Source organism: Lepisosteus platostomus, chromosome 16 (assembly GCF_059453375.1).
Source record: "Lepisosteus platostomus isolate fLepPlt1 chromosome 16, fLepPlt1.hap1, whole genome shotgun sequence".
Classification (NCBI taxonomy): domain Eukaryota; kingdom Metazoa; phylum Chordata; class Actinopteri; order Semionotiformes; family Lepisosteidae; genus Lepisosteus; species Lepisosteus platostomus.
The window spans coordinates 1,798,285-1,819,575 of NC_142626.1; the positions used below are offsets into that span (position 1 = coordinate 1,798,285).

The window sequence follows — 21,291 nt, forward strand, 5'->3', positions numbered from 1 at the left end:
TCTCACACGGTGAATAAGCATTCAGTGTCACATCGGCACTTCGCCTCTGCCCGAGGTGAGGGGTTAGGTAAAATAGACTTAGTACACAAACGCTTGGACGTGTGGCCCGGAAGGACCAACTGTAAAAGCTCACACCAGGCCGTCCATCTCTGGCGCGATTGGTGGAAAGTTGTGTATTGACGTCTGGGGCACCTCTCGGAGTTGAGCCCACCCAACAACGCGATTAAATACGTGTTACACTGCTGTTTACGCGCTTCCACGACCCTGTCGCCTTTTCACTGGCAGGTGAGTTCGGCCATCACAGAAACGCCTCTGCGCGTGTAGGTTGTGTTTCGATGCGACATCAGAGCAATAATAACAAATTCACGTCTAAAGATGCGAGTTCAAAATAACCGTGCGATGCGACAGTCATGGAACGGGATTTATTAGAATAGTACCTGATGGGTTCTGGTAGTAACATATTCGGTCCTTGAGGTCATAGCACTGTGGTGCTAGAGAAGCCCTCTATTGGATATTGAGCCCCGGCTCTCCTACTTGCTTCGCCACAACGCGATTTAACGCGACTACCTCCGACACCACCGCCCGCCGGTCAGGACACCACCTGCCCACGCAGGGAAATGGCCTGTGGACGAGTCGCCGTTAACCCGAGCCACGGGATCCTGCGTGTCGTGAGTCTCTTTACTCACGTTGAGCTCTGCTGCTCAGTCGGTCATCCGCCTCAGACGTCATACCGCGATTCCTAAAGAGATGTTAACACGACTAGAACCCTGTATTCGTTGTGTGTTTGGTGGAAGTACAACGCTTAAGACTTTATATAGCGCCTTTCCTGATCAAATTTAATTGAAATCTCCTTGAAACGAAACAGAAATGCGAAGCCACACATTCAAGCAAAGCCAAATAAGATGAACAATTAAAGCTACAAAGAACAGTTAATTAATGAGTAGAGCTTTTTCAAAACGCGATTTAAAAGCTGGAACTCGGGTCTCGAATTCATCAGAAGATCTTGGAACAAAGCGAAAGGTAGCACCTGGGTCAGCTCTTTGCTACGTGCCAACACAGGGGCCCTGGGTTCAATTCCGGGGCTAGGTTGCTGTCTGTGTGGAGTTTGCATGTCCCCCCCCAGTTAACATACGGTTCCTACAGGTTCTCTGGTTTCCTCCCACAGACGTGCTGGTAGATAAGTTGGTTTCTGTGTCCTGGTGTCAGTGTGTGTGTGCTCTGTGAGGGACCGACGTCCTGCCCGGGGCGTAGCCCGCCTTGCGCCCCTTGTTTGCTGGGGATAGGCTCCCATGTGACCCTGCACTGAATCAACCAGAAGTCTGGGCTTTGCCCCACTCACCCCAAACCTTAAAGACACCCCCGAGAACAAAACACCCCACCAATCAAGAAAAAAGATTTATTTCAATTTCAATTCCAGATACATTAATAGGTTACAGACATCCGAATAAAAAACACTTCAGAAAAAAGTTAAGAACTGTAGCATATTTCTCTTCAACGTACAAAATCCTGCCCCCCTCCCTTCTCCAACTCGGCCCCCCCATCGCAAAAAAATATCCCCTTCCTCCCTTCCCTAACGAAGCACAAATGAACACATGTACAGAAAATAAAACATCTCTCCGCTAAACCAGGAGATATTACAAGCTTCAGTTTTATAAAATATTCTCATTTTTTTTTTATTGAAGAGTCTCAAAAGTCTTCTATTGCTGGGCTTTTAATTTTAAATTAACTTTTTACAGCACACAAAGAAAAAACCGCCGCTGGCTTGCCAACCCCTCAACCTCTCCAAGATCTCCCGCCTAGAAAACTGGGTTTTTAAACACAAAGTCTCGATTCCGGACCACCATCGGGGCCGGGCCGGGCCGGACCCGACGCACCCCTAGAGAAAAAAAAAAGGAAGATGAAAACGCTCCACAAAATCTGAATCAAACTGACTCGAAAACGATGCCGCCCCCCCCCACCAACACCCCAACACCCGCGGCTCCTGCCCGCGACCCCCAGCGACTCGGACGGTCCAAGTTGGACAGGCCGCGAACTCCGCCTAGCGCTCACAGAAACCTGTCGCCGTCACGCCACGACACCAGCCCTCGAGGGGGCAGGATCCCCGAAAGTACCTGCGCCCCCGCTCTGCCATAGGCAGAAACGGGCGCCTCTCGACCCGGCAGGTCACCCCACCCCCCACCGCTGGGAAAGCTCCAGACCCATCGGCTCAAATCCAGAGATCCGGCCCGGGTACCGCAACACCGACAGGTTTGTGTGGGTTTTTAAATGACCTCCCCCCCCCCCAAAAAAAGCTTCTCAATTGTACAAGGGCAGCTTTTCCAGAAAGCGGACCCGACAGCCGGACCCAGCCCGTCCGGGACCAGCCTCGCGCGTCCTCGGGGAGAAAACGATCCGGATTCAACAGTAACTTATGGCTTGGTAGAGTTATCCCAGCTTCCACTCTGTTATTGCCTCCACCGTGGGAACGGGCCCGCGGTCCGCACAGCCTGAACGGGAACGCCGGTGGTGTGGATTCGCCCCTCTTTCTGACGAAGCCGGTTTGTGAGCTCAGAGCCCTTCCGGAGGTCCGCAATTTAAAATCGGGACCAGGCTGGCAAATCGAGAGCCCCTCCCCCCCCCCCAGTCACGGCCGAGCGCTTGGCGAGGGCGACGTCCGGTGCGCGGTCAGCACCCGCAGGGAGGAGCGCTGGGGTCCGAGCCTGGGGTCCGAGCCCAGCCTTCGTCCAGTCCGCCTGCCACAGCACGCCGGGAGCAAAGACGGACCCTCGTCTGCCCCAGAGTTCAACAGCGCTTGACATGACCTCCCCCCCCCCCACCGAAGGAATTTGAAAAGGACAGGTCGCTGCAGCCAGAAGCTGGCGGTCCTGGGGGGGGGGGGGACGGGACGGGACGATGAAGGAGCAATCCCACAATCCCGCAGGACTGGAGCCCTGGCTCTGGTTCCGGTGCTGTCCCAGTCCTGGGCGGGTTGTGGGCGGGACGGTATGGCTTACGGTCTCCCATCCACAAGCCAGGGCAGGGAGACGCTGGCCCTGCTTCACCCCAGCTGTCCCCTCCCCCCCCCCACTTCCCTTCCCATCATTCCAGGCAAGGGTCAAAGGTCACAGGGCGGCCGGACCCCAGCAGGGCCCCCGGAAATTTCCTACAACGCCGGCGACCCTCTGCAGTCTTGACAAAGAGGAGGACTGGGCCCCGTCCACACGCGCTCGGCTCTTCCAGTGTTGTTCCCCCTCCCCGACTTGAACGGTTTCTTTCCTGGGGGGGGGGGGGGGGGGGGAGGGGGTTTCGAACCCCAGAGCCGGACGGGACAGCCGATGACCGAGGCCGGGACGAGAGCGCGTGTGCAGGGGCAGGGACAGGAAAGGGGGAAACGCGCCGGCGTCCTGCCCCGCCTCAGTCCTCCAGCACGATGGGCTCGCTGTTGCTAGGCGGCACGGCGGGGGCGGGCGGGGGCCGGGGGGGCGGCGGCACCTTCACCCGCACGGGCAGGTGGGGCTTCCGGGCTGCCCTCCTCATCTCGGCCTGGGTGAGCGCCTTGCGCAGGGCCCTGGGGAGACAGGCGAGGAGACACCCGCTGAGCAGGGCCGGCCACCAGGCAGAGGGGGCCGCCCACCGTGGGGGGTCGGCGGGGGGGGTTTGTACCTCGTGTCTTTCGTCGCCACGAAGACCACCGGGTTGGGGGCGTCGCCCTGGTTGACCTTCTGGCGCTTGATGACGGACTGGGAGGTGGTCCTCATCCCCGACGAGGTGAACGGCCGGCCGTTGGTGGAGTATGGGAGCGCGCTTCCCACCTGCAGCCAATCAGAACACAGGTCGCCATGACGCCGCGGCCGAGGGGGCCCGCCCCCACCCCCCGGCCCGGAGGCTGAGCGCAGGTCGCCGTGACGCTGACCCCCCCCCCCGACCCTGGACCCCAGCGCCCGGTGGCGACGCTCCAGGCAACAGCGCTACCCCGGTCAGAGTGGGCGCACCAGTGTAAGGGCAGGGGGCACTCACGCTGTCGAAGGGCCTCTTGCCCAGCAGGCTGGGGGCGCTGCGCGGCTGGGCGGCCTGGTTCCGGTTGATGGGCGTGGGCGCCCCCCTCGGGGCCCTCAGCTTGAGCGGGGCCTGGGCGGCTGAAACACAGGGAGACGGCGGTCAGCGCTCGGCCAGCGGGGGGCGGGGGTCCGAGCCTCTCCAGACCCGGTTTCGGGTGGTTTCAGGGGGTCACTCCGTCCCGGGGAAGCACGCAGAGCTGAAGAGAGTTAAATCCGCGCCCAGGCCCGCTGGCACTACCCACTGGCCAAAATATTAGGAACCCCCCCCCCAACACAGGGCACACCGGCCACCGCAGGGCCACAGGTGCAGGGGGAGTTCCCCATATTGTGGCGAAGGTCTGCTGGCAGGCAGACACCCAAAGCCGGGCTATTTCTTTAGCGCAGGGGTTCCCCCCAGTTTCGGCCCCGAGGGGACCCCACTCCTGCGGGTTCTCGTGCCAGCCCGTCTTGGGTTTCTAACCCCCCCCCGCCCTGAGCCGGGCCGAGCCGACAGGCGACCCCTCTCGAGCTCCAGAGCCAAGAGAACCGGGTCCGGTCAGTCGACACCCCGTACTCACTCAGCTCCTTGATGATGGCTCCCAGGCTGGGCCGGGTCGTGGGCCGGACCTTCAGGGGCAGCTTGGACGCCTTGGGCAGCCTGATCATGCCTGGGGGGGACAAGAGGGAAGGTGGGTGAGCAGCTGCTGTGTGTGAAGTCGAGCTTACAAAGCCACAGCGACCCCTACTGGGCGGGGGAGGAAGCGGCGGCGGCGCTTACACTCGGCCTTGACGGTGTTGGCGTTGATGGGGGCGTAGGGGCGGCGGGCGGCGCGCCGCGGCTGCAGGATGTCGTGGCACACGCGGCGGGCGATGCGCGTCAGCTTGGTGGTCTGCAGGATGAAGGTCTGCCGGTTCTTGGCCAGCAGCTTGGCGCGGCCCGCGCTGCTGGCGAAGGGGGACAGGCCCTGCACCTCCTGCCGCGTCAGGTGACCCCGGGGGGCCGCCTCCTGGGTGGGAGGGAAGATGAGGAGGAGGAGGAGGAGGAGGAGGAAGAAAACGGAACAATCAAGCGGCCGTCAAGGCGAGAGTGGAACCCGAGCCCTGCGCCCGGCGGGGGAGGGGGGAGGGGGGGGGGTCTCGTACCGTGCCGGCGCGGGCCGCGCCCTCCAGCTGCGTGGGTGTCTTCAGGCCGCCATACTTCTTCCAGTAGACCCAGCAGGACGCGCAGAGCCTGCACTGCATGTTGGGAGGCCCCCAGGCGTACCACTGCGGGGACTGGGTGGCTGAAAGGCACAGGGGGACACGGGCGCACAGGAGGTCAGGGCCGGCAGGGGTGGCACAGCCCCGGGGGGCCACTGGCTCGATTCCGGCACGGGTGGGTGCCTGTCTGGGTGGAGTCTGCATGTTCCCCCCCTACACACATACACCCCCAAGCGAAAACAAGCAGGCGGGGGCGGCCTGGCTTCCCCCAAACTGCCCCTTTCCCAGGGTCCATCACTGTGTTCCCAGTACAGCCCAGTGCGTTGAGCAGTGGTCATGGGACTGCGGGGAACAGGCCGTTCTGGCACTTTCTGCCCGGCGCCAACGAACCCCTCTGGGCTCAGGGCTCGAACCCGAGACGCCTGGCCAGGGAGCGGGCCGTTACGGGTGGGGGTCCCAAGCGATTTCAGGTCCCTATCGAGCTCCAGGCTTCCCAGGGGACGGGCGGAGGCGAGCTGTATTTCACCGGGTCCCGGGACGTTCCCGGTCTCGGGAATGGGCTCTGTCTCTCTCCGGATACTCACTGTGGCAGCTCTCGCAGGTCAGGCCCTTCTGGAATCCTGCTGCGCCGTTCATCCCCGGCTTCGCCCCGGGGGTCATGATCTGGTTGGGGTTGGGTTTGGTGCTGAGGGAGGGAGAGAGGCAGAACCTCTTTTTGATCTCGCAAATCAGAGTCAACCAAAATCCCAACACAAGCCCAACAACACTACCCACTGGGACACACACACACACAGCACAAACTGGACTGCTACAGAGCCCTCAACAGACAACACACACTCGCTGAATATCTGACCAGGGCAATAATAATAATACAGTGTGTGATCTCCTGTCCCAGCCTGAGGAACAGACAGTGAGCCCGTCTCTCAATAATAATAATACAGTGTGTGATCTCCTGTCCCAGCCTGAGGAACAGACAGTGAGCCTGTCTCTCAATAATAATAATAATAATAATAATAATAATAATAATAATAATAATAATACAGTGTGTGATCTCCTGTCCCAGCCTGAGGAACAGACAGTGAGCCTGTCTCTCAATAATAATAATACAGTGTGTGATTTCAGGATTTTAGGTCTTAATGATCTCCTACTCATTTCACGTAACAACTCCCCTGTTTTGACTGACCACAACGAAACCGTTCCAGATCTTTAACGACACATTGGCGTACGCCTTAGGTTTACGATTACGGTTCTGGGGGTGCGGCAGGGACCCCCGACGAGGGCGGGAGAGGCTCTTACTAGGTGGGGATGTACACCTGCTTCAGTTTGCTGTCCGCCTCAGCTGCCTTCAGCCTTTTCTGGATTGAATCCCGGGGAACAGTTCACAGCAGCCAGACAGAAGAAAGAGAACCTTAGACAGCAGGACATCACAGCACAGCAGCAAGACAGGGGACCCCAGTCATCGTCGGGGTCGAGGGGCCACAAAGTCACCACGTACGGTGGATAATCGAACGTCTTTGTTCCTGGCCATGGCCCTGGCCACCTTCATCGAAATTTCAGCTTTTGTTGATGTCAAGGCAGAAATCAAGACACATCACGCCAGACCTCCCCCCCTCCATCTTTAATAAGATCTTATTCAAGTGAAAATTGATCCTTTTTAGGAAAAGTAATGAAAAATTAACTTTCCTCGCCCGTGTAGACTTCTGAAATCCACCGTATGGAGAGACAACATATGAAGAGGAACTATCCCCCATTAAAAACTGTAAATATGGAGGCTCTGGACTGTAAACTGGGCCCATGGGGCTTAACGAGGGAGGCTTTTCCCAGAAGGCTTACTGGAACTGAGTCATGTGAGCGACTACAGGTTAGACTGAGTGTGTGTTTCGCTTGCAGCTACACAATACAGGACAGAGGGTCCCATTAGAAGTGCAATGAGATAAGAGAAGATCACTGTATCGGCCCTATACAATTTCTTGCATTAGGAATGTGTCTCTTCGTGAGACACACAGACAGGGAGAGAGAAGCTGGGGGTCAGAGCGCAGGGTCGGCCATTTACACGGCCCCCTGGAGCAGCTGGGGTGAAGGGGCCTCGCTCAGGGGCCCAGCGGAGTAGGATTCCTCTGCCGGCCGCGGGATTCGAACCGGCAACCTCCCAGCCACAGGCACAGATCCTGAGCCACAGGCACAGATCCTGAGCCACAGAGCCACCGCTCCACTTATGGAGAAATGACTTCAAAAGGGGAACTGACAATTGATAAGAGAGTCCCATCCTTGCTCGGGCTGGTTCAGCGGTAACCAATCTAGAAGCAGCAGCTCGGCTTCTCGCTACAGTACCTGTTGGATGTAGCGGTCAGTGGTCTTCCACATGTAGTAGAACTGGACAATGCTGGCCAGAGATTTCCAGGGCAGCTGCGGGGGGGAGGGAGAGAGAGAGAGAGAGAGAAGAGGTGACCTATGGCTCTCGCTCGCACCCGAGCCGGCTGTTTCCGGAACACGGCCAGCCTCCGGAGGGACGGAGCAGGCCCGCTTTCGATTCTTCTACGCCTCTGGGGAGGGGGGGCTTGAGACGCAGCCCGGGGACGACGACGACGCAAGCCCCTCCCGGCGCGGTGAAGCGCGCGCGGCCGCTTGGGGAAAACCGGGCTCGTGGCACAGCCCGGATTCGAACCGGCAATCCCTTCGGCCGCCTCGGCCAGAGCGGAGCGTTTGTCATCGGCTCGAGCGGGGGGTCACTCACGAAGTCCTGGCGGATGTCGTTGAAGTCCTTGCCGTACTTCTCCAGCGCCTCCTCGAACAGCATGGCCTCCGAGGCGCTCCACTCCTCCATCTCGTCCCGGCACAGCACCGGGCCGCCCTGCGGCACCAGCGTGGACATGGCCCTGGCCAGGTCGTAGCCGTTCTTCTGCAGGGTGTCCATGGCGTGGAACTGAGGCCGGGGAGGGACAGACAGGCGGGTCAGGCAGAGAGACGGAGCGAGGGGGACAGAGACGCAGAGAGAGAGAGACGGAGCGAGGGGGACAGAGACGCAGAGAGAGAGAGAGAGACACACAGAGAGAGGGACAGAGCGAGGGGGAGAGAGACACACACAGAGAGAGGGACAGAGCGAGGGGGAGAGAGACACACAGATAGAGGGACAGAGCGAGGGGGAGAGAGACACACAGATAGAGGGACAGAGCGAGGGGGAGAGAGACACACAGAGACAGAGCGAGGGGGAGAGAGACACACAGAGACAGAGCGAGGGGGAGAGAGACACACAGAGACAGAGCGAGCGAAGGGGAGAGAGAGACAGAGACAGAGAGACAGAGCAAAGGGGACAGAGACAGAGCAAGAGAGAGAGAGAGAGCGAGGGGGGCAGAGACACAGAGACGGACAGTGGGGGGTTGGAGAGACAGAGATGGACAGAGGGGGAGAGCGAGGGGGGGGGGGGGGGGGGCGCCGGGCTCACCAGCGTGATGTCCCGCGACGCGGCGGCGGCGCTCATGTGCAGGCTGGGCTGGCGGATGGAGCTGCTGCAGTCCAGTGCGCGGGCGAACGTGCCGACAGCCCTGCGGAGACGGGGAGCCGGAGTCAGGGCTTGCAGAGGAGACCCCCACGCTGCTGCGCTGTAACCACGTGTGCGTCCAGGGGGACGGACCAGCAGGGTGCAATACCAACATCGGCCACCAGGTGTCACCCCAACACCAGCCACGCCGCCTGAAGGCTGTTTGTGCGTTTCAGCTGCAGGGAAATCGCTGACCTTCCACCAGCCCTCCAACCAAAAGCCATTAACTGCCCTGGCATTTTCAGAAAAATGCATTCGGAAACAAACACGAAACAAGGCTGTGATAATAAAAACACCCGATATGGCCGGAAAAGGACGCACAGTGACCAGATCGCAGATCTGCTTTGACAGAGGAGAAGAAATTCCCCCCAGCCCCTCCTGAGTAAACCTTATCTCACGCTAGTTTCAAGCTTATTTCCCTGCTGATCAGATCTGCATCATCGCATCACTTTCCATAACCAGGCCTTCCAGGCCAGGGTCACGAGGGAGCTGGAGCCTATCCCAGCAAGCAATGGGCACAAGGCGGGGTACGCCCAGGGAGGGACGCCAGTCCACCACAGGGCACACACAGAGTGGGGCGGCCCGGGGGCTCTGTGGCTGGGAGGTCGCCGGTTCGAATCCCGCGGCCGGCAGAGGAATCCTACTCCGCTGGGCCCCTGAGCCAGGCCCTTCACCCCAGCTGCTCCAGGGGCGCTGTATAAATGGCTGACCCTGCGCTCTGACCCCCAGCTTCTCTCTCCCTGTCTGTGTGTCTCATGGAGAGCAAGCTGGGTGTGCGAAAATTGCATAGGGCTAATAAAGTGGTCTTATCTTATAGACAGACACCCTGGGCAGGACGCCAGTCCATCACAGAACACACACACTCACACACAATAGAGCCAGTTCTCCCAGAAGCTAATTAACCCCCCAGCATGTCTCTGGACTGAGGGAGGAAACCGGAAACCTCAGAGGAAACCCAAGTGAACATGGGGAGAACGTGCAGACTCCCCACAGACAGTACCCCAAGCCTGGAATGGGGACCAGGGCCCAGGCCCCAGCCACGCCAGCCTCTGCGCTACTGTACCGCCCTCCAGGCTGAACCCTGGTTTGTAACCCACTGCGCACGGCAGACTCGAATTGAAACACAAGATGTCTGCTTGACCACCTCCTAATGCACACACGTACCGCGCCACCACCAGGAACTGATCGATCTGGGGGTCCTTCAGCTGGTTGTCGGGGTCCCACACCTTCGTCTCCAGTTTCTCCTGGTTGCGACTGTCTGGCTCCCCTAGGTAGGCAGAGAAACATGGTGGGTGGGTGGGTTGTGGGGGGAGGTGTCAGGGACCAAGGTTCAAAGGTCAGAGCCCCGGCCAAGGGTTCACAGGTTCAAGGGTCAAGGGTCAGAGCCCCGGCCAAGGGTTCACAGGTTCAAGGGTCAGAGCCCCGGCCAAGGGTTCACAGGTTCAAGGTTCAAGGGTCAGAGCCCCGGCCAAGGGTTCACAGGTTCAAGGGTCAGATCCCTGGCCAAGGGTTCACAGGTTCAAGGTTCATGGGTCAGAGCCCCAGCCACCCTTCGCACTTGCCCTCCTTAAAGGACTGTCAAAACATATCGGGATCCTCGCCCGTTTCAAGAAGAAACTTCTCAGATTTCCTTCGCCCGCCTCTCACAAACTTTCGACACTTTTAGCTTTACAGAACGAGCACAGCCCGGGCATCAGGAGGGAGGCTTCCGTGTGCCAGTCCTGGGATGGTGACTGAAATAGGGACAGTTATCCCTGAAGTCCCCAGCGCTCGTGTTCCCACACACACATCATGGACCAGATCGTACAATTTCCCTGGCCCAACTGCTCCGGATCCCCCACCCAGAGAGAAACTCACCCTCCGCCAGCTTGTCCGGGATCTCGGCCTGGTACTTGGAGCCCACCCGGATCTCCCCCTGGTCCGCCAGCAGCGTCTTCTGGACCGGGTCGAACACCAGCGAGTAGAAGAAGCAGTCCTGCAACACGAGAGCCGCGCGGCGGTCACTTCCTGCAGGGCTCTGCGGGACCGGACCGGCCCGGACCGAGCGCTCGACCCCCCCCCCGGAGTAAACCCTCACCTCCTTGTCCAGGTAGGAGGCCAGCACATCCGTCTCGTTCAGCAGTGTCACGTTGCACTTCCCCCTGGGACGACAAAGAGACCCGCGTCACCCCGTGACCCCGTCACCCACGGGGGCCCCCGTCCTCTCCCGTCGCGTGTAGGCCTGAGACCTCACGGTCAGGGTTGCCATGGTGCAGAGGGAGGCCAGGAGACGGTCCCACCTGGGCCCGAGAAGAGCTCGGAACGGTCCCGCTGGGCAGTCCCCTCGTGCGTTTGAGCGTGCTGCTCAACACACCAGCTGGGCCTCCAATTCCTGTCCAAACCCCCCCCAGGAGACAGCAGACAGGAGACAGCAGACAGCAGACAGCAGACAGCAGACAGCAGACAGGAGACAGGAGACAGCAGACAGGAGACAGGAGACAGGAGACAGGAGACAGGAGACAGGAGACAGGAGACAGGAGACAGGAGACAGGAGACAGGAGACAGGAGACAGGCCCGGACCCTCACCGTATGTGCGTGGCCGGCAGGGACTCGAACTGGCGCGAGAGGAAGAGCTCTCGGTGCCGCAGCTGGTGCTTCTGCTGCTCTGACACGGCCGGCTGCTTGGACTCCTCCTCGAAGTCTCCTGGGAGAGGGGGGGGGGGACGGGTCAGCGCCGGCCCACTCGCAGGTCCCTCAAGGGCCCGTCCGTCAGAGGCTGGGCTGGGGAGGCCGAGCCCCTCCGGTCTCCGGCAGGTGAAGGCCTCTGAGCGCGGGGCCCTTGAAGGCTGACAGCGGGGGGGGGGGGGCGCTTTCTTTGCACAGAGAGTGGCAGGAGCGTGGAACACACACACACACACACACGATCCATCCAGCCACAGGGGAAGGAAAGACTAGGTAGCCGCGTTTGGCGGGACCAGCGGACCAGCTCCTTGAGCGTGTCGCAACCTGCTGCCTCCCCACAGCAGTGCGGGGTTGGCCAAGCCCCGGGCATGATGGGAAAACTACTTTCAAAGCAGTGCCAAGACACGCCGGGGAGGGGGGGTGGGGGATGCGGGTCTTGGTTGGGCCGACAAATGAAATAGACCAAGATTTTTTTTTAAATCACCCCACTGGGAGCCCGTCATGCCGGTATCTGTCCGAGCTGGCACTGTAGCGCCTCTGCTCAATACCCTGAGAGAGAGAGAGACGCACACAGACACACGCGCCCCGGGCTCCGCCCCTGCACTCCGGCACAGGAAACCCTGACAGGGCGCCCGAGGCCACGCCCCCTTCCGTTAACCCCCTCCTGCTCCCCCATTGGCCGGCCTGGCCCCTGCCAGACACAGCGGGAAACCCCTGCGCACCGAACCTGAGGAGCCCATCCCCCCCCCCCCCCTCCCTCCTCCCGTCAACACGCACTCACACCGCCACCTCCACCACTGACACACGCGCGGGCACGCAGGCCCGCACACACACACACACACGCAGGCGGGCAGACTCACAAAGACAAAGAGGCCTGAGCGCAGGTTTAACGAGTTTAACCCCTTGCACGCCGCCCTTGTTCCTGTAGGCCGTGCCCCCGGGCCAGACAGAGCCAGCGCGGGGGCCCCCCCAGCCCCGATACGGCAGAGCTGTCAGGCACTTGCTCACCCTCGCCTCCAGACCTCAGCCAGCAAGCAGCTAAACTGGCTCTGAACCCGTCTGGGCTCAGGAGCTGGAATTCAACACACACACACACACACCTCCCCCCACCACAACACGCGGATACCCTTCAAGGAAGATCCGAACGGAACCGGGCCCCTCCGAGCCGGCCGATGGAGGGGTGAAGGCTGGTTACCGGCAGAGGAGGACAATAAATAAAGAATTCCTGACACTTCCAGAGCTCTTTTCTGGACCCCCCCACTCGGGGCTCTGTACGGGTCGTGGGGATCCCTTCCACCCCTAGCGGCGTGTACCCCCAGCTGGGTGAGGCGCCAGTCCGCTCCCCACACCCCAGCTCTCAGCAGGGTGGTGGGGCCAGTTCAGAGGCTCCAGTCTGCTGAGGACACTGCTGGGTGCAGGTCATCACAACTGGGAAAAGCACTGACTCTTCTCTCTGGGTGGGCCCGGAAAGGCTGGGGGGGATCCGAGTTTGGTCCCCGATCGGGCCCGCGGAGCGACGGGCGCGTACTCACGGGCGTTGCTGTCCGCCAGGCTGTTGAGGTTGCCGGAGATGTCCCGTCTCCTGAAGAGACACACCACCTTGGCCTCCACGTTCCCATTGGCGGTCTGGGGGACAGGAGGGACGGGGTCAGACGCGCGCGTGCAGGCATGTGCGCCAGCGCCAGGACACCAGCGGACCCCCGGCCGACGGAGAACCGACTGCGCCCCACAGCTACAGATCCGTCCCCCCACATTTGACCAGCATCGCCATAAACTATTTTATATCAAGCGCTTTGCAGAACGGAAAAAATACACCGTGAGAGAAGACCGCAGATGGGGGTTAGGACAACGTTAGGAAAGCAAGGGGGCTCTGGGGCGCAGCTGGGGAAGACCCTGTCGCCCCCCAGAGTGTAGACGGGCTTGGGGGACAGACAGGAGACCAGAGTCAGAGGAACGGGGGCTGTGAGGTGGGGAGGAGGGAGACAGTAACTGAAGACAGGTACTGAGGTGCCAAGCCAAGTCGACACAAAACCTGACGGGAAGCCAGTGCAGGGACTCCAGGACAGGAGTAACGTGATCACTTGCGCTAGGATTCTGGCGGCCGAATTCTGGAACATACTGCAAGCTTCTTCAACGCAGATTAAGATACCCCAGCGAGCGCTCAGGCGGAGATCCTGCTGCCCGAGCTGCGCCTGGCCAGCCCCGTCCACAGTTCTTTCAGCAGCAAAACAGCAAGACAACTGGACCCTAAACACGCAACAAGTCCTTCCTCAGGATCAGAGCAAGAAGCCAGGGAAGCATATCGGAGAATCAGGAGGAGCATTACCAGGGCCCCGAAACGGGTCAAGGCCCTACACAAAGGGAGGTGGGGGCGTGGAACAAGCCAGGCAGATCTTTCAAGTGTAGACTGGGCGAGAGGGATGTTTTGGGAGGCCCATCCCCTGTTCAAAAGCACTCACCTTATTGAGCTCCTCGATCCGGCGGATGAGGTAAGGGTTACTGGAAGAGTTCTCAAAGTAGACATAATCTGGAGAGAGAAGGAAATCGCTTTAGGTGCAGAAGGCAAACGTGTCCTGTCACAGTGCCTCGCACGTCTGGAAACCCCAGGCTGTCGGGCAAAAACTAAATTAAGAGCTCCAACACAGCCGATTAACACAGCAGCCAAAACAAAAGGCTTCGATCCTTCAAACAAATCTTTTTTTTTTTATATATAGCTACAATTTTCAAAATTTCCCCGACATTACGAGGGCGACTGCATGCCCTCAGTCAGGCTTTTACTGAACAGAACCCGGATCCGATACACTGGGACGTCAACTCCAGCCTGACGAGATCCCAACATAACCCATCCCTTTCCATCCACCCCCTACCAGTTAAGGGTCGCTGGGCAGCCGGAGCCTATCCCAGCAAGCAATGGGTGTAAGAACCGGTGCACCCTGGGACCTACATTCCATCACAGGACACACACACACACACACACACCAGCGCCAGTCCATCACAGGACACACACACACACACACCAGCGCCAGTCCATCACAGGACACACACACTCACACACACACACCAGGGCCAGTCCATCACAGGACACACACACACACACACACTAGGGCCAGTCCATCACAGGACACACACACACACACACACTAGGGCCAGTCCATCACAGGACACACACACACACACTAGGGCCAGTCCATCACAGGACACACACACACACACTAGGGCCAGTCCATCACAGGACACACACACACACACTAGGGCCAGTCCATCACAGGACACACACACACACACACACACTAGGGCCAGTCCATCACAGGACACACACACACACACACACACTAGGGCCAGTCCATCACAGGACACACACACACACACACACTAGGGCCAGTCCATCACAGGACACACACACACACACACACACACACACACCAGCGCCAGTCCATCACAGGACACACACACACACACACACCAGCGCCAGTCCATCACAGGACACACACACTCACACACACCAGCGCCAGTCCATCACAGGACACACACACTCACACACACCAGCGCCAGTCCATCACAGGACACACACACTCACACACACCAGCGCCAGTCCATCACAGGACACACACACTCACACACACCAGCGCCAGTCCATCACAGGACACACACACTCACACACACCAGCGCCAGTCCATCACAGGACACACACACTCACACACACCAGCGCCAGTCCATCACAGGACACACACACTCACACACACCAGCGCCAGTCCATCACAGGACACACACACTCACACACACCAGCGCCAGTCCATCACAGGACACACACACTCACACACACCAGCGCCAGTCCATCACAGGACACACACACTCACACACACCAGCGCCAGTCCATCACAGGACACACACACTCACACACACCAGCGCCAGTCCATCACAGGACACACACACTCACACACACCAGCGCCAGTCCATCACAGGACACACACACTCACACACACCAGCGCCAGTCCATCACAGGACACACACACTCACACACACCAGCGCCAGTCCATCACAGGACACACACACTCACACACACCAGCGCCAGTCCATCACAGGACACACACACTCACACACACCAGCGCCAGTCCATCACAGGACACACACACTCACACACACCAGCGCCAGTCCATCACAGGACACACACACTCACACACACCAGCGCCAGTCCATCACAGGACACACACACTCACACACACCAGCGCCAGTCCATCACAGGACACACACACTCACACACACCAGCGCCAGTCCATCACAGGACACACACACTCACACACACCAGCGCCAGTCCATTACAGGACACACACTCACACACACTCACACTCACACACACTAGGGCCAGTCCATCACAGGACACACACTCACACACACCAGGGCCAGTCCATCACAGGACACACACTCACACACACTAGGGCCAGTCCATCACAGGACACACACTCACACACACTAGGGCCAGTCCATCACAGGACACACACACACAAACCAGGGCCAGTTTTCCCAGAAGCCACTAACACGTAACCCACCAGCCTGTCTTTGGAGTGAGGGAGGAAACTGGAGCACCCAGAGGAAACCCACACGAACACATGGGAGACACGCAGACTCCCCACAGACAGCACCCCAGGTCCAGAAATCAACTCAGGACCCCAGCGTTGTGAGGCACCAACACTCAGCACCACTGAGTGGTGCAGCACCCCTCCAACATCATATTTAACACGCTCACTTTAATGGTCGGGACCCCTAGCCGTCTGAATCCAACCTGATCGTGCTCCCTGGAATGCCTTTCCCGAAGGGCGGTTGGGAATGATTTATGAAGTCCAACACGCGGCAGGGATTTCAGAGACCACACCCCACCTGCTGCTCCTGGATGTTCAGCAAACACCCGTCTCGTAACGAGAGCAGACCCGACTGGATCCGGCCTCAGTGCCAGTTTCCCTTAGGAAGAGCACACCGGAACGGGATTGGTCGTGTACGTGCAGGAGGTCGCAAGGTCACACAACCCGGTGACGCGGTTCGAGCCTTTCGAGAATGGCCGACAACCACACAGCAGCCCATGTTTAACAAGGTCCAGTCCTTTCAGACCAGGAGGACAGCTGGTCCAGTGGTTCAGGTCCAGTCCTGTCACACCAGGAGGACAGCCGGTCCAGTGGTTCAGGTCCAGTCCTGTTAGACCAGGAGGACAGCTGGTCCGGTGGTTCAGGTCCAGTCCTGTCAGACCAGGAGGACAGCTGGTCCGGTGGTTCAGGTCCAGTCCTGTCAGACCAGGAGGACAGCTGGTCCAGTGGTTCACAGGACAACTGAACAATTTTGCCCCTCTAAAGTTCTGCCTTAATTCAGCTAGTGAAGCAGATTCTCTCTTCCCCCCCGATCTGCTGGTGCAGAATGATCACTGTGCGTCTCCCAGGTGGGGCTGCTGGTGCAGAATGATCACTGTGTGTCTCCCAGGTGGGGGCTGCTGGTGCAGAATGAGCACTGTGTGTCTCCCAGCTGGGGGCTGCTGGTGCAGAATGAGCACTGTGCGTCTCCCAGGTGGGGGCTCCATCTCAACGGTTAACAGAGGGGGTCCCTTCATAAATGCAAAAAACTTCCGGATCATCTTTGGGATCAAAAGCGCTATACAAACACAACCTAATATTCCCAAGGTCCTCGACGAGTAAACAATCCAGCAGGATTCCATCCTCACGTGTGTCAGAGAGGGGACAGCCATCTACCCCACCAGCAGGTCTGGGGAGTGTGGGAGGCAACCACAGCACCCTGAAGAAACCCACACAAACAGCTAGAACATGCAAACTCCACACAGACAGACCCTCTGGAGCGGAAGGGCCCCGGTGCGGTCTCACACTGCTGGTATGCCCAATCTCGTGCCCACTGCCTGCTGGGATAGGCTCCGTCTCCCCTGTGGCCTTGAATTGGATGCAGCGGCCAGAACTCCTGCTCTTGCGAAGCAGATCTCGAATGACCACAGGTAGTCAGGACAACGGCAGGAGCAGGGCACAGAGTGACAGATTCTGCTCCACCAAGAAGCTGGCTCTCAGCAGACTGATTATCTGGAGAGATCGCCTGCCCCAGCAATGACCTCTGACCTCTTTGGCGGCCATGATCGGAGATCCAAGTGCTAATGAGATCCTGGACGGGTGTCCAGTCCCGGTCCTGGAAAGCTAGGTGCTGCTGCAGTTTTTTTCCCCATTCCAGGTCAATGCTTAATGACTGCAATTAGCTCATTACTGGCTTCTTGGACCAGTTTGCTGCTGCTTTGAAGAGACCTGGAAACTCTGCAAATATAGCACTGCCTACTGGACAAGGACTGGACACCCCTGCTGCAGGCACACTGACCCCTCCTGGACCAGGACTGGACAGCCCTGCTGCAGACACACTGACCCCCTCCTGGACCAGGACTGGACAGCCCTGCTGCAGACACACTGACCCCCTCCTGGACCAGGACTGGACAGCCCTGCTGCAGACACACTGACCCCTCCTGGACCAGGACTGGACAGCCCTGCTCTACACACACAGACCCCTCCAGGACCAGGACCGGACACCCCTGCCATTATCTAACCCCAAAAACTGGTCTTTACCGCTCAGTGTGGGCAACCACCCCCCTTCACAACGCACACTAGAACGAGAGGGTATAAGGACCTCCAGATCTAGGAGAGGAAAAAGCTCCTGAAAACCACCAAGACGGGCCGATGACCACACAGGGCGCGGAGAGATGGGGGCGCAGCGCTGAGGTCGCTGGAGCAGAGATACGGGGCCACCAGGGCCACAGGGGAGGGCTGTCCTGAGTCGCTGGGGCTCTGGTGTGGCCCGGGGCAAGGAGCAGAGGGTGAGAGTGTGCGCACGAGAGCAAGGGGGCGTGCAAGTAGGTGTGCACAAGAGCACGCACCACCAGGGCAGGGAGCAGAGGGTGAAAGAGTGTGCACGAGGACAAGGAGGCTTGAGCGAGTGTGCACAAGGGCAAGGAGCAGAGGGTGAAAGAGTGTGCACGCACGAGGACAAGGTGGCTTGCACGAGAGCGCACACCAGGGCAAGGAGCAGAGGGTGAGAGTGTGTGCACGAGGACAAGGTGGCTCGAGCGAGTGTGCACAGGGGGCTCGCACGAGAGCGCGCACGAGGGCAAGGAGGGTGCAAGGAGGTGTGCACAAGAGCTCGCACCAGGGCACACGAAGGGAAGGAGGCATGAGAGAGCCTGCAGGGGCATTAGTAGGGTGGGCAGCAGGGAGACAGGCCGAGACCTTTCTGAAGCCCACCGCCACCGCCGCAGGGGGGGGGGGGGGGGCCTGAACCCCAGGCGTCTCGCTCACTCCTGAAAAACTTCCACCTTAAAATCGACTGGGTCGCTTCGAGACCCCCCCCCCGGCAGGCCAGGAGACAGGAGACAAGGCAGGCTCACGTGTGTCTCTACACCGTGATACTTTGCCCCCGGGGGTGGGACGAAAAGGTCGGGGGGGTGGGGGGGGGCAGACAGTTGTTGGCACGTCCAGCAGCGAGCCCCCCGCGCTGTGGCGGGGTGGATGTCTGTCCCACGGGCGCCCTGGCTGTGTGTTATTGGCGTCACAGTCCACGCACGGGGAAAGAGGGGGCGGGAGGGCAGCTCCTCAACAGCAGGGCTTCAAGATATAAAGAATAAAGCCCCCCCACCCCCTCCCCTCAAGGCCTCGTGCCTGCACAGCGGCCCCCCGAAACCCCCTCCTCGCTACCGGCCGCGCGACGGCTTCCGACACGGTGGTTCCGCCTTCGCGATAAAATCCGCCCCCCCCCCCCTCCTCCTCCTCCCGTGCGACAGCCACAGACACGCAGGCCGCGCGGACTCCGCCGGGGCTCCCGTTCAGCTGGTTTCCACGCCAGCTGCGTGGCGTGTGCGCGCCACGCGTGCTCCTTTTGTGTTTGTTTGGTTCTGCGCGACCATACCGGTTACCCTCCACTCGAACCGTGTGTGTGTGTGTGTGAGAGTGTGTGTGTGTGACCTACATGTCGCCTTTTCAGACGCGACCAGAGCAGATCGCCTCTCCGCACCGCCGAGCCCTCGGTAACGTCCACACACACGCTCGCTCGCTCACGAACCCCGTGGCGTGGGCAACCTGCGTCCTGCGTGGAGTTCCGCGAACAAGTCCCCGAAATAGTTTGTATTTATTTATTTTTTTTAAACTGAACAAATTCAAGTCGTCGTCGTCCCCCCTCCCACCTCGCACGGTTCAACCCCCCCCCCCAAAAAAAGACACCGGCGGTTCCGGGACCTTAAACCGGTTGTGTTAGATTTTTTTTTACTTCCCAAAATTCAGCCTCTCCGGACAGGAAGATACGAACCGTCTCGGCGTCGGCCGGGTGTTGTTTTATTTTTTTCCCCTTTCTCTTCGCACAAGAAGAAAGGAAACAGTTTGCGGTTTTAATTTAAAACGACCCCGCCACCCCCCTCACTCACACAAACACAAACTGAATAAAAATCCTTCTCCAAACTTCCTCCGGAGATCACCGGGGGGATAGAGAGAGGGGTGCTCGGGGCCTAGGGCTTCGACGGCAGAACAGAGACCCGGTTCGATGTCACCGGAGCACCGGGATGGATCGGTGCCTCTTCTCCCCGAACCGAGGATGACGATGATGATGATGATTCAATTCTCGCTGGCTGGAGCGACACGCACGGAAATAAAAAAATATGCAACCCCCCCTCCACCATCACCTCCTCTCTGCATCCTAACCCCCCCACCTCGGGACAGGAGCGACCCGAACTCGGAACCCGACTGGCGAACTCACCCCCGACTCTGTACATGTTGGCCGCCATTCTCCGGTCGCCGTCTTGAACAGACACCCGGCCGAGGGAAACCCGTCGGCTGCGGCCGAAACAATTCTCCCTTCTTCTTCTTCTTCTTCTTGAAATAGGAATTTAAAAAATAAAACCACACACACAAAACGAAAGAAGGGAGGCAAAATCCGTCTCCCGGCGCCGATCCGATCCGATCCCGGTTCCCCCTCGGAGGCGGGCCGCCCTTCGCCTAGAAACAAAAGGCGAGGGATCACCCGCGCCGCCACTCGCGAAGTTACAACTTTCCGTTACAGTGTTGTCCAGGTTTAGCCCCCTTCTTTTTTCTCTCTCTCTCTCTTTCTTTTTGGGTGGAAGAAAACCCGTGTCGCCGCCCGCCGCCCCACGGCTGTTCCTGTCCGGCAGGGGAGAGTCCACCAGCGCCCTCTCCTCCGCAGTCACTCGCTCACAGTCCCGACACACAGCCACCCCGTCTCTCTCTCTTCCTCCCACCCTCCGCTCCCAGCCTCATCCTCCTCTTCCTCACCTCTCTTCTCACACACACACGCCACATCCCCTCCTCCCTCTCTCTCTCTCTCCTCCTCGCCGGCTCACGTCATCTTCAGGGGTGGACCATCTCGCCGCCCGGGCCGGACTCGCCTCGGCCGCGCTCGGGTATCTCCGGCGGGTTTCGCCTCGGCTGGGGATCCCGTCTCGTCTCGCCGAACTACCCGCACCAGGGCGACACCGAGCGACAGGCCAAAGCAATGGACAATGAAACGCACCCCCCCCGGGTGTTAACACATACCCCTCCCCCCCCTTTGAATAATCGCAGAAGTTGCTCGCACTGTATTTGTGCATCGATACGTCTGATCTACGCAGCCCCCCCTCGAGGGACGGGAGGGGGCACAGCACGCCCTGGATTCGAACCCGCAACGTCCAGGAACCCTTCCCGAAGATGCCGTGCGAGAAATGCTCCCGTCGCTCTGTAATTATCCTACCGGGGACACCAACGCTTATTGAACTTTTCTGTGTGTGTGAGGAGGAGGGGGGGAGTTTTTTGCGACACGTGTTTACCGCTTTTGACAGCCACAGCCCGGGGTCATGCGAGGCGAGGGCGT

The 21,291-nt window shown here is 59.5% G+C and overlaps 1 protein-coding gene across 2 annotated transcripts; it reads right to left on the bottom strand.

Annotated features, from left to right (window-relative positions):
• Positions 1-1,382: 1,382 nt before the first annotated feature.
• mta2 (metastasis associated 1 family, member 2) lies at positions 1,383-20,766 on the bottom strand. 2 transcript variants are annotated; one of them, XM_088609034.1, is made up of 18 exons: positions 20,185-20,766; positions 13,875-13,942; positions 12,948-13,041; positions 11,320-11,437; positions 10,832-10,895; positions 10,612-10,729; positions 9,919-10,021; positions 8,659-8,758; positions 7,951-8,139; positions 7,548-7,622; positions 6,513-6,571; positions 5,801-5,901; positions 5,160-5,299; positions 4,795-5,023; positions 4,595-4,684; positions 3,972-4,115; positions 3,643-3,791; positions 1,383-3,547 (listed from the first exon to the last, which is right to left on the bottom strand). In XM_088609034.1, exons 1-18 carry the CDS (start codon positions 20,210-20,212, stop codon positions 3,425-3,427), a joined length of 1,992 nt encoding a protein of 663 aa, XP_088465160.1. In that variant the 5' UTR covers positions 20,213-20,766; the 3' UTR covers positions 1,383-3,424. The 2 variants fall into 2 exon arrangements, with proteins under 2 accessions (XP_088465160.1, XP_088465159.1); XM_088609033.1 differs by having other exon boundaries at positions 3,997-4,115; positions 20,185-20,764.
• Positions 20,767-21,291: the final 525 nt, after the last annotated feature.

Coding starts and splice junctions, on each gene's coding strand:
- mta2 (XM_088609033.1), bottom strand. CDS start 20,212: ATGGCGGCCAACATGTACAGAGTCGGGG. Junction 8,759..9,918: donor CAGTTCCTGGTGGTGGCGCG/GTACGTGTGTGC, acceptor CCGTCTCCGCAG/GGCTGTCGGCACGTTCGCCC. Junction 3,548..3,642: donor GTGGCGACGAAAGACACGAG/GTACAAACCCCC, acceptor CTGTCTCCCCAG/GGCCCTGCGCAAGGCGCTCA.